Below are 18661 nucleotides of genomic sequence, written 5' to 3'. Positions count from 1 at the left end.
AAATAGCCTGCGTTTGACTGAAATTACAGGATCGGCAGACAGCGGACTATCTGGATAGCATCACAAATGTTTACAAGGTTGTCAGTGCATGGGACACTACATAATAAGATTTCCCAATAAATAGGCCAGGTTTTCGACATTCCAACAACAAAGCTCTTGAATGCAACAAGTCACGACTTCAGAAGTGGGAATTATGAAATGTTCAATAGCACGTGAAGACAGCATAACTTTTGCAAGACTTAAATCTCAGACAGCAGAGTTTCAGTTGATAAGAAAATACTTTCACTAAGGTCAGACATCTATTAACTTAAGCCCTATTCGCACGGGACTAGTATTATCTGGACCTCTGGTGATTTGTAATAATTTCAGAGGATGTCTGTGATCTTAATCCCGTGCGAATCGGCCATGTCTGTAATTTGTAAAGTAAAAATTCCCCTGCAATTCACCTGCCATATTTCGCCGAACACCGAGGTCCTGTGATAATAGTAGTCTCGTGTTTAATATTAATATCACTACTATTCTTAATGAAAACATAACAGAACAGTACAATGAGAAGCTCGCTTAAATAGGCGCTTTTACATTTAGCTTTAAAAACCGAATCTCCCGCCGTATATCGTCAGCTTCTCACGCATGATAAAGGAAATCTGACTCCTGCTGTCTGTGCTCAGATCTGTTCTCTAACTGAACGAAATTATTTGTATTACTATAAAACTATCAAAAGGATATCGATGCCTGTTTATGATTTCACACAGCTATAACGAAAAAAACATTTACAAGTCTTGACATCATATCCGGGAGAAGTCAGTAAATTAGAGTAAAATCACAGGCTTTGCCTATCCCGTGCGAATGCGCCACAAAACTCAGATGTGGGAGTCATTTCTAAATCACAGAGATCCCTAGATAATACTAATCCCGTGCGAATAGGGCTTTAGATACTGTTCACTTTATGCCCTTAATGTTGACTGTATATCCCTGTGGTATATCAAATATCAATATTTTGATATTTTCAAAGATACAAGCGCCCTGATTGGTGTATGCAGTATGTCACCTGATTAGTATGAATTCATCTGTAGCTCCTGAAATGCCCGCAGCTCATATCCTGAGTTGTTTGTGTGCAGCTGTTAGAGGAAAAGCTGGTTTCGAGTATCAGACTCGGATTACAGTGCGAATCTGGAACAAAGAGAAAGGGTTGACCCTGGACGCCTTTCTCACACATACAAACACTTCTCAGCGTTTCACCTCCAAATGCTCCTATTTTCGGCCTGTGTGCACGCGCCTCCTGATGAATGCTTGGCCATCCGGGCCAGAACGCTTTGGCAAGGGCAGTTTCACACAAACACATCTGACACTTAACCATGTTTCCCTTTAGATGAACTCTGTATGTGCAGGCAAATTAGAGGCCAGTTTTATCTCGGTTACTTTCCATCAGTGTTTATCAACGCAGGTTCTAACTAGGGCTGGGTATCGATTCAGATGTTACGATTCACAAGCCAGTTTTTGATTCTCGATTCAATTCAGATGAATATAGATTTAATACAAATACTATAGGTGTTTGCAGTGAACAGTGAACATAAGTGGGTAATTAAAAAGAAATGAAAAGCCCCTAACCTGTATGTTAAACTCTTTTTATTTTAGGCACACCTAGGTACATAAAAACAGAACGCATCTCTATATTTCAAATTTATAAAAAATGTTAATACAATTTTGATGCAACTTTATTCTTAAAAAAAATATCTGAAGTATCTGAGGGATGTTTTGATATATTTATTTTAAAACATAAGGATGTTGGATGATTTTCAGCACACAATAAGCTTTTGACTTTAGCGATTTTGCCGCTGTCATGAGTGCATTTACTTTTCATACACGAGAAGCACGTTCATTATTTTTTTTCAGTCTATGGTTAATTCCTGGACACGAGTAGTTGCCATTTTATCGGACAACAACACCTTAACTTGCTGACTTATGTGGACTAAGTATTATTTGAAGATATCTGTTTATAAAATAAGCTATTAGGGTTTGAATTATTGAATTATATATGTCTATAATGGCTAACGTACGTTCTTAAAGGGGTACTTCAGCGCTGGGAAGATGAATCTGTATTTAAACTGGGTCATCAATGTAGTAGAAATGTGAAATTGTTTTTTTCTGGCACGAAAAAGTCTGGCGCGTTTCAGTTCATGCCTTTGCAAGCTTAACTTTCATATAAATTAATTTGAGAAAAGACTTATATTGCTCACCATAGCTCCGTTTAAATGAGTGCCTGTAACTGAGCTGAGCTGTGAGTGTGATCTCCATCCCCCATGAGCGGGTTCAAAACATGCGGAAATGGCTCCCTCTGCTGGCTGTAGTCTTTAGCCTTTGGCCAAACATTCAAACATTTTATTTTTCCAGAAATAAAATGAATAAATCTCTTGTCTCAGGGGGATATGAGTGGGGAAAGCACAATCATTTGAATTTACTCCAGTGTTTCTACTGATACAAAGCCATATGCTAATCGCTGAAGTAACCCTTTAAGTGACTGCTCAAGTTTGATCCTAATGCAAGGCAAGCATTCGCGTGTGTGTGATCTATTGTTAGCGGTTGTGTGCTCAGCTGTGTGTGTGTTGTCACATCAAATGCTTCCGCAGATTTTTAGCATTACTACAGGGTTTCACCTCAGCATTATAAAAGTCGACAATGCATCGGAAGCTGCCATTTAAACACTGAATGGATAAATGATGTGCACCTCTTTCTCCTTTGTAAGATCACGCAAGGCAAATGGGTGACATCTAGTGGAGAAGACTAGTAATTAGATTTATGTAAATCTTATGTTCAATATTATCGGAAATAAATATAGAAAAAAATAGTTTCGTGGCATTTGAGAATCGATTCTGAATCGACCAGATTTAAAAAAAAACAATTTATCGATTTTTTTTTTGTTTTTTTTTTGCCCCTATTCCTAACTAGCCTGACAAGCCAGACCCACATCAAGATGTTTGGTCTGGAAACTCACCATTGACAGCTCAATCTGAGGGGCGGATAAACGGTTGTCTTTCAAACTCCCTCTGCACGCGATAGGATAGCGCTACACCAACCAGAGCAACGAAGGTGAAACAGAGCTTGTTGACAGATTAAACATTCGCCGTATCCGGTCGGCTAAACTCTGAACACATCTTCCCTTTTTAAGAATGACTTCAGTGCCGTTCTTTGTTCTTTTCTCAGAGAAAAGCTTAACTCCAAGTCTTCACTGAGTCGTGGTCAAAGCGGATTCGAAAGACCGCCGCCGTTCGCCAGTTTCTGTGTTTACTAGAAGCACGCAAACGCAACTCGGCCGTCGTCATTATGGCCCCGCCCGACGACTCTATACACGATGTGATTGGCCTGACCAGAGTTTGGCGTTTACAGCTCAGAAGGGTATTGAGAGTTGCTAGACGACACTCGCGGCAGATTAGATTTGCTGCTGCTAGGGTGCGTCTAGACTTCCAGGCTAATTCCTAACCAGTGTTGGGTAAGTTACTCTAAAAAAGTAATTCATTACTAGTTACTAATTACATTTTCAATAGTGTAATTAGATTACTGTACAAATTACTCTCTCCAAAAAGTATTTAATAACTTATTACTAATTACTTTCTAAATCCTATATCAACATCGACTAAGTGATTCAAGGATAGACATGAAACGGCTCTTTTGATTAATTCAAATACAAAATATAAAACTACATCAGTTACTTTTATTAACTGACCAAAGTTTTACACATGAGGAGGATAGATAAAATCATGCGTTTTAATGTTTTGATATTCCACTATTGTATTATGTATAATTATTCCACAGTCTATACACCGTATTTAGTTTAATTACATGTGAAGTAACTGTAAATAAATTACACAAAAACTAAGAGTAATCCCTTACTTTACTTTTTCAAGGGAAAAGTCATTAAGTTACAGTAACTAATTACTTAGTAACTAGTTACACCCAACACTGTTCCTAACCTTGTCGTATTTCTCTCTGTCTGTGGTCATGCAGATGTGAAGAAGGACTGGTCAGATCACGCACTGTGGTGGGAAAAGAAGAAGACCTGGCTGCTAAAGACCCACTGGACTCTTGATAAATATGGCATTCAGGCCGACGCCAGGCTGCTCTTCACGCCGCAGCACAAGCTCCTGAGACTACAGCTGCCCAACATGAAGCACATGAGGGTGAAAGTCAACTTCTCTGACCGAGTCTTCAAGGCCGTGTCTGACATCTGCAAAACCTTCAGTAAGTGCCTTCCCTAAAATACACAGCTTTTTATAACTCCATTAGCCTAACTCAATATTCCCACTGCTTGTGAAGAACAATGCGTCACGATAATTGTGTTATTTTGATATACATTAGAGCACGTTCAGCCTTCAGTGCTGGGAACAGATGTCGGGTTTGGATGGAGAGATGGTGTTAAATGAGTAAACAGTGGCAGCTTTTGAAGGCCTCATGGATTGAAAAACACAATTGTTGATGTATTTTCTCTTTACCCATCCAAGGCCTTGTGTTTTTTAAATAGCCTTTATTTTTCACACCCCACCCCAATCCTGAATGAAATGTTTCTGCAAACACTGAACATTCTGATACTAAATACACTTATAATGTTTGGCTATGTTATAGTGTTTACTACTGTGCATTACACCGCAGTTATTTTGAGTCCGGGGGTGATGCCATAGCACCGCTTTCTGATAAATGAATTCGATAAAGGTGCACTTGACCACATTTCTTGGTCTTTATTATTTGTTAAACACACTGAGCCGCCATGATTGGTCGTTCTTAGCATAACTAAGACCCAGTATGCCCTTCAACTGCTCCAAATCTTGTTTTATAAATGATTCTTATCAATGAAACTGTCGGTGTTACTTTTGTTGTGTCCATATATGGAAAACAAGGCCTTCTGAGCAGTCCGAGGTTCAGTCCTGACGCTCTCAGTCTCTGCAGGAAAAGCCTTTTGACCAAGTCTGATTGTAACTCTCTCTCGCCACTTACTTTTAACAACTCTAACTAGAAGAAGGTATTAAATGTCAAATTGGGGCAGGGTGTCATGTTTTTGAAAATATTGCATTTTTAAAAAAAAAAAAGTATGGTTTGATAATTTGCCTTTTACGGTTTTGAAATCATAAATAGTTTTGTGCTTCATGATTGTTTAAATTTTGCTGAAATGCAATTAAATTGCCTGTTATGATGTACTGTATGTATCCTCAATAATAGCCTCTTTTTGTTATGTAAAACAGTGGCATTGAGATATTTTTAATTGTCCAGATTAAAACCCTATACGCACACCTTGGCAATAAAGTCGCCATTGGCTAGTACATTTTTAGTTTAGTCGCTGGTTGATATACTTTATTATATTATACTTCTATACTTATATGTATTGTGACGGGGGGAAGAAGTACACGACACAGGATGGCAGGTGAAATCCCCGAAGGGTGGATTTATTGGTGTCAGAGGGGTGAATGAAAGGGAAAGTGCGGTGTGTGTAGTGCTCGGTGCTCGGCGTGGTTCTCTCTCTCTCTTCCTCTCTTCCTCTGTGCTCGCGGTGATAAGGGTCCGTGCTCTTACTGTCCGAGTGAGGGCTGGCCGTCACACGCTGCTCTCTGAGGGGGAAACGGAGACAACAGTTAGCCGAGTCTTCTGGAGACATCTCTCACCTCCGCCCGCTGATGATCTGCAGGTGTGACGGCTCAGCCCGTGATGAGCGGGTGCAGGTGTGACTGCCTCGTTTCCAGGGCGACGCTGTTGAGCGCTCGGGACACTTGTCACAGTATATATATATATACAGGGCTTGACATTAACGCCCTCCAAATGCGGGTAGATTTCAGCTGTGGCGGGTAAGGCAGCCACTTCCACTAGCCACCTTGGCGGGTAGAATATAATTTCAGGCTACAGCCAAATGAAATGCGAAGACCGTCGTATCACAAAATTAAAATTGTATTACAATTCTTTATCGATCAACTTGCAGTAAGTGAAGGCGGGATAGGCGGAATAGCGCTGAATGACACACAACAGAAGCGTGCAGAAGCTCTGTCGCCCATGCAATCAGTTCTCCTTGTCAGTGTTGGGCAGTAGCATCGCTACATTTCTGTAGATAAAGCTTAAATTGGAAACACAACTGCCAAGTCGCGGATATACTTCACTTTCTACGTTCCTTTCTGCCTCACACAGACGTGCACAAATGCAAACCTTTCAAAGGACGCCTTTGGCAATGAGCGCGAAATACACGCACTATCTAGTTGACGTTTGTTTCCGAGCGCTCAGTTCGCTGTTGCAAGTGCGTCATCCGTGACAAAAGAGAAATCGTCTCCAAGTTTTAAAAGAATCTATTGTGTCGCTTGAATAAACACCTCTTATTAAAAGCATCGGGGTCCAGCCTGGCCACCTCTTGATATGAATGAATGAAACTTTTCCATAGAGAACACACACACACACACACACAAATATAGGCACATGTTTTGTTTTTTGCCATGTTGGTAGGCTACTGTTTGGAGCAGGTCTTAATTCTTTTGCTACTGTAGCCTATACTTTGAGCTGAGTTGAGTTGTAAATTAACTTAGTTTCCTGCAAAAGTGCCCCAGTCTAAATTGAGCATAAATGCAAACACATATCATACACATACAGATGAGCATACACACACTCTCGAAACCTGGTTTTGTTAATATTATGGATCACATGTTTTTGTTGCCAAATTGATTTCAACAATTTTTGAATAACTGAAAAAGTATGCGTGTCTATCTGCTTGAATTTTATTGATCACTGAGATAACACTGATTTGAATGAAGTTGGTTCAATGTAAAATTAAATAAATCAAAACTAGCTTAGATGTAGTAAACTACTTTTACCAAGTTGCTGTAGCTTAGCTTGCTACATTTCCTAGCTTCAGTGTAGTGAAGCTTAATTTAACATAGAGTAGGCTATCTCACTCTGCATGTGAAAGTTTGAAAGGGTTTTAAATCTTCAAAATCAAGTAATTTAAGCATGCCAAAGTCAACTTTAATCATATAAAATGTAATTTCCAAACTGCAAAATTGGGGCCAGTGAAAATGCTGAGTGGCTAGTAACTTTGGAAAACCACTAGCCACAATGGCTGGTGAGCAAAAAAGTTAATGTCAAGACCTGTATATATATATATATATATATATATATATATATATATATATATATATATATATATATATATATATATTTTAAATGCCTGAAAGTACTCTTAACATCAGTCAATCAAGCATGTTATGATAATCAAGCACTATTTAATGACAGAACTAAAACAGTTGGTTGATGAGCTGCTGGGTTCATGAATATTAATCACGTGGACAGCATTTGTTCGAACTGATTTGCTGAAATTAAAAACAGGGGCCGGAAAAGATGAGCGCCAGCCAATGGCATTGCCTTAAAAATATATCTATGCTAAACGTATTCTTACCATCTAACACACTGGCGAGCCAATGGCTAATGATAGATATTTAGTTGCCCAGAGTGAACATTTACTCCCATATGCGAGTGTTTTACTCGCATTGTGGAGGGTTGAGAGAGTTTTGTGGCTACTGTCTGTCCTGTAGAGTGTGCTGAGCAGCGTCAGGAAGCGGGAAAGATGGGACATTTACAGCCGTCCAACTGGCAGCAGCTGCAGACAGGCGGAGATCCTCCAGCTCACACATGCTGTCTGTCCCGCTCTCGGAGAAATCGGGAGCTTCTTCTTTATTAGATTAAATCACTCGGTCATGCAGCCAGAGATTGCCGGTGCCGAGAGAGAGACAGATATTATTCCTTCACAGACGAGCTCATGGGCATTTGGAGAATCCATTGTGGATTTCTAGAAAACCCAGCGTTGAAAAGGTTTTTGGTGCTTTGTGAAATGTATTTGCCTATGCAATAATCACTAAAACGCCAACAGGTGAATCTAAAGGCCCGGGTCTATGGAGTGCGAGAGGGTGTTAAACACCTTCAGTTGAAATCATGTTGGCGAAACAGATTTGGCAACCGCTCCAATGAATTGCATTGTTTGCGCTCTGGAGAGCATCAGAGGTTTCTATTTACAGTGTGTTTTTTTGCAGTGTTAAACTGTGTAGCCAATCACAGACATATCTGTTGATCTCTTGAACGTAATGGCCAATGTTTAAGTAAGTTACAGCTCAAAACAGAGACTTTGTGAGATCGCGAAGAGCAAAGATGAGTGACGGCTTTTCCACCGCTAGAGGTCGCTTATTGAAAACGAAGGCGTGTCTGGACTTGGCGGAGCTTTTATTCTGTCGCGAGCGCTTCCACTTCTGAGTGTCTTAAAGTTATGTTATAATGCTACTCTGTGCGTTCGTTCGGCGTGACTATGAGACACTTGTTCACACTGCAGTGAGCTAGATCATATTAGGCATGGTAAAACATGGCACTCACGGTAAATCAAGAACACTAGATTTAAACAATAAGACTAACTGTGTTGAGCTGGAGAACAATCACTAGTTTCTGTCCATCAATGATCCAAACAGTTGCTCACCTGTCTAATAAAATCATGTATCGTGAGATTTAATAGTGTTTGTATTGTAATAAAATAACAAATAAAACCCGGAAGTCAGATAAGCGACGCACACACTAGAGTCCTGCAACGGGTCGGGTACCTGTCACCCATCACGTCACCACCACTGTGACTTTTGTTGATGGCTCGTACCCCAGTTGGAGCGAGCGTTAGGAGTAGCTATGGATGAAGTAAAAGTAAAGTTGGTGAGTGGACGGAGTAAATAAAATTGATGACATTGAGTCTTTAAAGGCACTTTAGCCTGTTTCATTTGCCCATTTATGATGCTGAACATTGTGATGTTGAGAGAGGTGCAAGATAAAAAATAAAGCATTTTAATTGGAATGATTTTAGTGTGTGATTTATCGCGATTTATCGAAATATTAACGGGTCTGGGCGGGTGCGGATTTAATTTAGATATTTTCACGGGTCACTGGTCAGATCTGGTGCTGAACCTTGCGGGTACGGGCGGGGGCGGGTCTCCAAAAATGGAGCCGGCGTACAGGGCTCTGGCACACACTAAGTTGGTTAACGTGTCCTGGTTAAAATGCTTATTTCTCTGGATTTAAACATTCTTGGAAACATTTGGGATAATGTAAGTACACAAGTCAACAACATATCGTCGCTGCCCGATAAACTCACGTATGTCCAAAATGGTTACTATTCAGGAAGTGAAAAAAACACAGTATTTCAAAAGCAGTTGAATGCAGCGTTGTCGTACTTGGTATTGCATCTTTACATGTAACCATATTCTTTGCCAGTGTAATGATATAATCCACATTTGACCAAAATTGAGTTTAAATGGACATACGTGCATATTTTACAGTAACGGGGATCGATACGCGTTCTTCCGATCATTAATTAGAATGGCCAAGTCACGTTTCATATTTCACATTCATTTTCAGAGTTTATTTGCGCATCTTCTAAGTTAACAACGGCTCTGTGTAGTAACAGCTGCTCTATGTGAAATCACGTACCTGAGGAATTTTACCGCTGATTAGAGAACCGGCTTTACTGACGAGATGCGCATTAACAACCGGCCGATCGTGATCGGAGCAGCCCTACATTTCAGTAATGAATACAATGTAGACTTAATTGTTTGGCTGACTCAATTCTATTTTCCTACAAACCTGACATCATGAAGGAAGGGAGAAAAATAGATCAGAAAAAATATAGCGCTATGCCCAGTCAACATTGTTTCACTTCACTTCAGAAATCCGTGCTTTAACATCTTCACAATACGATGAAACTTCACGAGACCGGTGAGATGCTACCACAGGGTGACAGCTTTGACACCAAATGGATATACTGGTCCTTCTCAAAAAATTATTTATACTTCTCATATTGTGATAGTTCATTGTTTTCCATAATGTAATGATAAAAATTAAACTTTCATATATTTTAGAGTCATTGCACACCAACAGAAATATTTCAGGTCTTTTATTGTTTTAATACTGATGATATTGGCACACAGCTCATGAAAACCCCAATCTCAAAAAATTAGCATATCATGAAAAGTTTCTCTAAACGAGCTCTTAACCTAATCATCTGAATCAACTAATTAACTCTAAACACCTGCAAAAGATTCCTGAGGCTTTTAAAAACTCCCAGCCTGGTTCATTACTCAAAACCGCAATCATGGGTAAGACTGCCGACCTGACTGCTGTCCAGAAGGCCATCATTGACACCCTCAATCGAGAGGGGAAGACACAGAAAGACATTTCTGAACGAATAGGCTGTTCCCAGAGTGCTGTATCAAGGCACCTCAGTGGGAAGTCTGTGGGAAGGAAAAAGTGTGGCAAAAAACACTGCACAACGAGAAGAGGTGAGCGGACCCTGAGGAAGATTGTGGAGAAGGACCGTGAAGCAGTCATTTCTGCAAAAGGATTCCCCACCAAGTGTTGAGTGCAGAACTGAACATAATTATTTGAAGGTTGACTTTTTTTGTATTAAAAACACTTTTCTTTTATTGGTCGGATGAAATACCGGGTATTAGGGGTGTAACGATTCGTTTTAACAGCGATTCGATTCGCATCACGATTTGAGGTTGTCGATACGATTTAAGGACGATATTTAGAACGATACTATCCGAAACGATTCAGTGACTTGAAATCGATTCAGTAACTTTTTAGCCAAAAATTTCAATCAGTGTGACTGAAATAAATACGTGCAGATGAAGTTTCCTAGATTCCTGTTGTTTCTTTTAAGGGAATCAGATATCAATGAATTATGGATATAAACAAACAAGTAAAGAATTAATGGCAATTGTGTTCACATTTTATTTGAATAAAGTGCAACCGACAGTTTAGGTTGAATGAACAGGAAGTTAACCTGTTCTGCTCTCATTTTCAATAAAAGTACAGTAAGTGAAAACCAACCAACATACTACTACTGCTACTTCTGCTTGTTTTTCAAAATAAAAATATTACAATATTAATATCAAAAATAAAGTGCAACTAACATCTCTTCATGTTTAACTAACCGTAGGTTTACCTGCTACTTTTGCAGTTTTTTTTCAACATAAAAATAATACAAATATAATATTAATATCAAAAATAAAGTGCAACCAACATCTCATCAGGTTGAATGAGCAGTGGCTGAACCTGCTACTACTACAAACAGCGAGAGACTCCTTGAAAACACCTCCGTCTTTACAAAAGTGCCAAAGTGTTTTCACCATAGACCATAAAAAAATACGTTTCCACAAACTGGACCGCAATAGTGGCCTGATAGTTTCTCGCTCGTTGGCTTCTGCTCTGTCATCCGCTGTCATGACAAATCCTGTCCGCGCTGTGTTTTGTTTTCTTTGTGCTGCTGCTGCCGCTTGCGGCTGACGTCACGTATAGGCTGACTGAGTAATGCTTAACGCCTTTATCATTATAAGTGCTAAGAAAAAACATCCATATAAAGTCTGACGTGCTTAAATCAAATGTGTTATTTCCTATTATCGATACAATCGATCGATTACCTTTTAAAACGATATTAGATCGATATATGTCGTCCGGAAGGCCAACTTGCCGAGCACAGATCCATGTAGTTGGATCATTGGAATATAAATCGATACATCGATGTAGTAGATGAATCGTTACACCCCTACCGGGTATGCTAATTTTTTGAGAGCTTTTTTCATGAGCTGTGTGCCAAAATCATCAGTATTAAAACAATAAAATATTTGAAATATTTCAGTTGGTGTGCAATGAATCTAAAATATATGAAAGTTAAATTTTTATCATTACATTATGGAAGATAATGAACTTTATCACAATATGCAAATTTTTTGAGAAGGACCTGTACGTGAAAATCAGATGACATGATTTCACAACTTTTCATTGGTCATGTAGATATGTGAAGCGTACTGTATACGGAAATTAACCTGGACATTCAATCCGTCGAAAAATCTCAAAATCGGCAAAATGGACATACGTGGTTTTCATCGGACAGCGACGATATATCCCTGTTCTAGTTCTTATTTCTCTGGATTTAAACATTCTTGGAATCATTTGGGATAATGTAAGTACACAAGTCAACAACATATATCACACTGTTCTAGTGGTTCGTACATATTGTGCCTTTAAAATTAAATAGAGTCGTTAATCACAGACTTATAAGCAGAATGTCACTGTTTCCGTCACTGCAACTTCCCGAACACACACACAAGAAATCAAATGCATTCGACCCCAGCAAACAGCGCAGCCCGTTACAGATCACATGCCCCACTCTTGATTTGTTTTCCTTTATTGGCTTTCCCTGAAGATATATACATGTTGTTGAAAATGAAATTAAAAAGATCAACGCACGTTCATTTTTCGTTTTACAGTGAAATGAGTTGTCTTTATTAAGATCGACATATTAATGATTTATCTGTCATCCACCCGCGACCTAACCGCAATTAATTCAAATGTTATTTTTTTTATTACCAAGCTGTGGATTATCCAACAAACTGCGATACAGCTGTATAGTTGATTAAACAACAAAATGGATGGACAAAATACAATGTCAAAATAAATGAAAGTAGCCCGGTGTAAATGCAGATTCATAGAAAAATGTTTTTCACTGTTGCAATCATTTGTAAATGCTATTTCAGATTCGTGTCTACTTTTTGGTGTAGGCTTTGTGAAAGGGTTGTGAATACCTGTGATGTGACGTGGAGCTCTTGAATTAGTCTGTGTGGTCATTCAGAGGCCCTATCATTGTTCAACATTGGCTTCATATCTCTCTCTCTCTCTCTCTCTCTCTCTCTCTCTCTCTCTCTCTCTCTCTCTCTCTCTCTCTCTCTCTCTCTCTCTCTCTCTCCCTCTCTCTCTCTGGTGATATCAGTCGTTTTGTGGGTGTGTTCTCCTCACATTACTGTAGCTTTCTCATGTGATACATTAAAATGAATTGCTGTGTGTTTGTTATTTACCTCCTGGAGCAAGCGGACTGCGTTTCTAACTAGGGCTGTGCGATATTGAAGAAAAATGCGATATGCAATATCTTGTTAAATAATGCGATTTGCGATAAGATTATTGCAATTTAGTGTGTAAAATCTATTTAAATTATATTAAAACAATTATTTAAAAACTGAGAATGAAACCTTTTGTTTTTCACATTCTTTCTGGGAAAAGAAAGCTTCTGAAAGTGACCAGCAGTGGTTTAGTTGTAACATTTATGTCACAAATCATTAACGTTTTGGTGTGTGTGTGTGTGTGTGTGTGTGTGTGTGTGTGTGTGTGTGTGTGTGTGTGTCAGACAGACAGCGTGAGACTCGTAGGCGTCGCTAGGCCCTTTTTAGGGGGGCTTCAGCCCCCCTAAACTTATGCCTCAGCCCCCCTAAAAAATATGTGATTAACCTTTAAAATATATGAAACTGGTGGCAGGCTTAGGCTTCGTCCCGTCTTTTAGTCTGTCTGTGTGTTGAGTTCTTCAATTCGCTGCCGCAGCAGCGCCGAGCAGAGCGCACGTCAGAAGCAGAAGTGTGTGTGTGTGTGTGTGTGTGTGTGTGTGTGTGTGTAAATCTGAGCCTCATTGGTCTGTTACCGCTCCTCAATGTCAAAATATTTCAGAAAACCAATCAAATCAGAGTAGGCGGGCTTTATGTTCAAACAGAAACTGCTGAGGCCATGAGCGCGAATTTTAGGAGCGCAACTCGACAACGAAAACGGGAGAAATGTAAGCAGTTGAAATAAACATTTATGTTTGACAGCTGCTGCTTTAAGTTAGAAATGTTAAACAATAGACAAAAATATTCAGGCAAATGAATAATCATTTGTCTAATTTCGTTATTCTGAGATGAAAATATGCTATGTGATTCATAATGTAGGCTAGGCTAGCCTAGGCCTAATTAACGAACAAGAAATATTAAAGCCATTTTCAACAGATTAGGCTTATTGATAATGAATGTGTATCTATTGTAAATTAATATAATTCCATTTGTAACCCTCAGTAAATTAAAAAAAATCTCAGTTTTTTTCAGTATTGGGCATATTAGTAGCTAATGAATCAGTTTATATAGTGAATTAATTTAATAAACTTAAACTTTAATAAACAGTACATTAACACGTCTAAGAAAATTGTTCATAAAACATATGTATGTTAATATGTAGGCCTAAACCATATTTTTACTTTCTTCGCTGACGAAAATGGAAAAACTAGTCTAGCCTATATCAGTCAAAGCTCAGCGTTGTGAGAGGAAGAGTCAGGGCAAGATAAAAACAGAGAAAGACAAATAATCTACTGCCCAGTGAAATGGTTTTCAAGCTATTGTTATCTAATTGTTTGGCCTTCAGAACATCTTAAAATGCACATATGTAGATCATAGAATTCAAATTTTCTTGGGGGACCATGCCCCTGAACCCCGCTAAAATTTGGGATCTCTGTGAATATAAACCTGCCAACATTATTGGGTATGATTAATGCATGTATGCTACAAAATGGCCATGCAATAAGGTATTAATATTAGTTTTATACGTAATAATTAACAGCCAATATCCTATGGGTATGCATGTTTGTAAGCTAGTTAATAGCACAATTTGGACCCCAAACTAAAGCGTGAATTGTTTTTCCATAGGCAAAATGCCCCCTTTCCCATAGGGGGCATTTTCCCCTCAATGGGGGCTAAGCCCCCCTAAAATGAAAATCCTAAAAACGCCCCTGGTGAGACTGTTGTTGTTTTTCGCAAATTATTGCATTAAATAACTCTTTTTAACATCAAGCTAGTCATATAAGTAATAGTCTTGAGCCCTAAAACTTACACTTTTCACAATGTTGAAGTAGCCTATTAAAATACTTCAGATATTGCGTGCCGTTGCGATATGTACATTTGCGATATTTCGATAATTTTGATATATTGCAAAGCCCTATTTCTAACACAAGAACCGCCTGTCAAAGATGAAATGAAATGAGAAATGTGTAGTTTCTCGGTCAGAGCGTTCCCTGCGAGCTTCATGTGAGTTACGGCTGTTTGATTTGGGAGCGTTTGCTGAAGGTTTCTTCTGTTTGTTGATTGGAATTTCAGAGGAGGCGCTCGCTCGCTCCCAGCTCTTCTGACCTGCTGCAGTTCGCTCACATATGGCTGTAAAAGGGCAGATGCGGAGAGAGAGAGAGAGAGAACTGCCATCTGGTAGTTCTTAAAACCTCTGGAATGCTTTTGCTTTAGTAACACAACTAAACAAGCCATTCCTGCCAAGCCGTGAAGCCCCTCCCCAACACACACTCACTCCGTCACACTCGCTTCCTCCAGGACTGTGGAAAATACAGGCAGTGCGAGTCGTCCCGCCATAATGCTTTCAGTTGTGCAGGATTAAAGGGCAAGAATTTCAATAAAAAGCCAGTTAATGCCAAAACTATCAACACCAAGCACTGGCAATGGATAAAATATGCTTTATTCTGTATGCTAAACTGTATACTTATACTTATCAGAGTCGTATTTTTGACGTCACAAAACTCGGCATCACATTTTGGATTAACAAACAAAAAGTAGGGCTGCAGACTTAATCACATCACACTATAGCGTCTGTGAATATTTAAATATGAAGTCTTCATGTTCTGTGTCTCGAATAATGACAACAATACTTTTTTTTAAGTGTATCACACAATTTTTCTTCCATGTTTTAATATATTGTGCAGCATTGTATTTGAATATTAAATCAAAATAATTAAAAAAAAGATTAATGTTAATGTAAAAAAAAAAAAAAAAATTCTGTTAAAATTCAGCATTTAATAAGGCCTTATTATTGTAAAAACAAATTATTACATTTTATGAATTGTTTATACATGCTTTTTAATTTATTCACATTTAATTAAACACACAAAAAAACAGAATCTAAAAATAAATAAATAAATAAAAGAAGGCTTACAGAAGGATACACGGAATTTGGAAAAATAAACCATTATTGTTAAATTGTACGTTTAATGATTTTTTGAATCATTGAAGTTTTGAGAGTTTTTAAGTTTTTAATGATCAATTAATTAGACATTTATTTTCATGACTGAAGTCTTTTGACCATTTAAAAGAGGAAAAATAAAATAAAAATAAATCCAGAAATTTTTTAAAAGAAAAGACAAAATGCAATTTGTGAAATGTGGATTTCATTGGGCCCTGCCTGTTGGACAGACTGCTTTTTGTTCTCCTTGGGCACAATTTGAGATCATCTTGTGAAGTTGTGTGAGTTAATGAACCGTTTAATTGCTGCATGTGCCGATATGCACACATACGCTACGAAAGATGAAGCATTACACTGCAAAACATGCTTTTCTTACTCAGTATTTTGTCTTGTTTCTAGTCTAAATATCTAAAAATTCTTACATTAAGAAACATATACTAGACAAGTAAAAGTAATGGTCTTGTTTTTGGAAAAATAACTCAAAATGAAGAGAGTTTTTGCTTAAAATAAGATAAATAATCTGCCAATGGGGTAAGAAAAATAATCTTAATTCAAACAGAAAACAAGATTATTTGTTTTACCCCATTGGCAGATTATTTATCTTATTTTAAGCAAAAACTCTCTTCATTTTGAGTTATTTTTCCAAAAACAAGACCATTACTTTTACTTGTCTAGTATATGTTTCTTAATGTAAGAATTTTTAGATATTTAGACTAGAAACAAGACAAAAATACAAAGTCAGAAAAGCATGTTTTGCAGTGCAGCATCATGTATATACTGGAGGTTGATTTTATTGGCTCACTAATCACTATTTTATTCACTCAGACATGCTATAACTCAGCAGAATTATTATTCTTATTGCAGAATTATAATTCAGCAGGCTTGTTTTAAAAGTGTTTCCTTTAGACTTATTGAACCGTTATTATTATTCAGTGTGTTCCTAAGCCTCTTGAGCCAGTTGAAATGGCCCTCAGAGTCTGAGGCTTCTTTGTGTCTTGGGTGAGGTTTTGTGATGAGTACACTTTTAATTACAATGAGTGCCTCTTCTGCAGACATCCGGCATCCTGAGGAGCTGTCCTTACTGCGCAAACCCCGCGACCCCAAGAAGAAGAAGAAAAAGCTGGAGGAGGCGGAGGAGGAGGCGTTGGAGCTGGAAGGGCCGCTGCTTACTCCTGGATCAGGTACGCTGCTCACGTGACCATCACGGCCGCCGTGAATGTTAATGCAGGCTTACTTTAAGAAAGAGTTGTTTTGTTCCAAAACACAGCGAGTTTCCTGCATGCACCACATCATGGAACATCATAAGTCATTGGTTTTTAGCGCTAGTCCATTGTACATTTTCTATGTAGGGTTCACAATTTTACCGGTACCCAACGGGACCTTTTTTCGGTACTTTAGGGAAGTTTACCGCATTAACTGTGCATAAACTGTAATGCCTGGTTCAGACTACATGATATTAGCCCGAATTTGGCACAATCTGTTTGACGAAAGGTGTCGTAGGGATTCGTAAACGATAATGGACGTCGGGACGCAAGAATCAATCGTTTCATCTCGTATAGTGTGTCATAGTATACGACAACCGAATCCGCGTCTGCGATTGTTCACAACGTCATGACAGAAAGACTAGCATGTTTAATTTTTTTGCGGTCCTTCACGACGGGTTCTGTCTCGTGTGACGCTGACCAACCGGAGCACAGACAGTTTTCGTACACAGCTTTCAAACACGGCGAAACACATGAGAGATGACGGAGCCGCTAACTTTAGGTGGAATTATAAAATGGAGGAAAGGTTCGTAGAGTTGTGTCAATACTTGCCCTTCAGGAACTTCAGGAACCCGGTGGGTAACGTTACTGGAATGTAAGCTTAAAATATGTTTTACAATACGTTGTGGTGGCAAGCTATTACTACTGGCTAATAACTAAATATTTAATATAAAAAGAACAATATTTTACCTCAAGTTCTCTTTGGAGGATTGACAGCCCGTAATGTCCTCTTCCAGCAAGTCAGGAACATGTCCTTTGTTAGGTTTTCTTTGTATTTTTGCGCTTTTCTAAACATAAAACAGCCAAAACACGCTGCTTCAGACATCATTTGTTTACGCTCTTGTTTCTGAAAGTCGATGACATCACGCACGTCGTTACAACAAGCGATGATTGGTCGAGTAGCAACTAGGGGTGTGCACGAATATTCGAATAGTCGAATATTCGATCTGTAATTAACATTCGAAAACTAAAAATACTATTCGAATTTTATTTTGTTAATTGGCTGGCAGTAAATGCAGTTGTAGCAGATATCAAGTGGTACCCTCAGGACAGAAGGACAGCCAAACATGGATGAGATGAAGGATGTACATTTATTTCCTTTAAAAAAAAGTAGGTTGGAGCAAAATTAGAAAACACACACACACTGGAAGGCCTACTGTTTCACTCCGCACTTCCCCCGCTGCATTCAGTCAGACTGAGCGCGAACGCATAAAGGGGAAGCGATAACGCATCCTAAGGTGCGCCACTAATTAAGGCCCCACCTACAACAATTGGTAGGAACTCCCGACTGGAACCATTGAAAATTAAACATAAATAACAATGAAAGGGTAACATTAAGTTGTGATGAAGTTAAAACATTTACAAAAATATTTATTTCAACACAAATAAGTTAAGGTAAAATAAAATAATAAAAGTAGGATGACATAAAATAAAAAGTCACAAGCAACTGGCTAGACAGTGCATCCATGAGAAATCCCTCTAAATCTCGCAGTTATATCTCAATCCACTGGGTGGCGTTGTGGAGCAGGTTAATAATT

General features: G+C 38.6%; 1 protein-coding gene across 4 annotated transcripts in view; it reads left to right on the top strand.

Annotated features, from left to right (window-relative positions):
* fermt2 (FERM domain containing kindlin 2) overlaps positions 1–18661 on the top strand; it is a 110345-nt gene that overhangs the window by 40809 nt on the left and 50875 nt on the right. For all 4 annotated transcript variants that reach the window (XM_067456226.1, XM_067456229.1, XM_067456228.1 and 1 more), the window contains exons 3-4: positions 4003–4236; positions 16914–17042. In XM_067456226.1, the coding sequence (XP_067312327.1) occupies positions 4003–4236; positions 16914–17042 (363 nt within the window). The remainder of the gene's footprint in view (positions 1–4002; positions 4237–16913; positions 17043–18661) is intronic.

This window comes from Pseudorasbora parva, chromosome 10 (assembly GCF_024679245.1).
Source record: "Pseudorasbora parva isolate DD20220531a chromosome 10, ASM2467924v1, whole genome shotgun sequence".
In the NCBI taxonomy this organism is placed as follows: Eukaryota; Metazoa; Chordata; class Actinopteri; order Cypriniformes; family Gobionidae; genus Pseudorasbora; species Pseudorasbora parva.
Note: the sequence above shows the minus strand (reverse complement) of the source record. Positions and strands in the feature narration are given on the sequence as shown.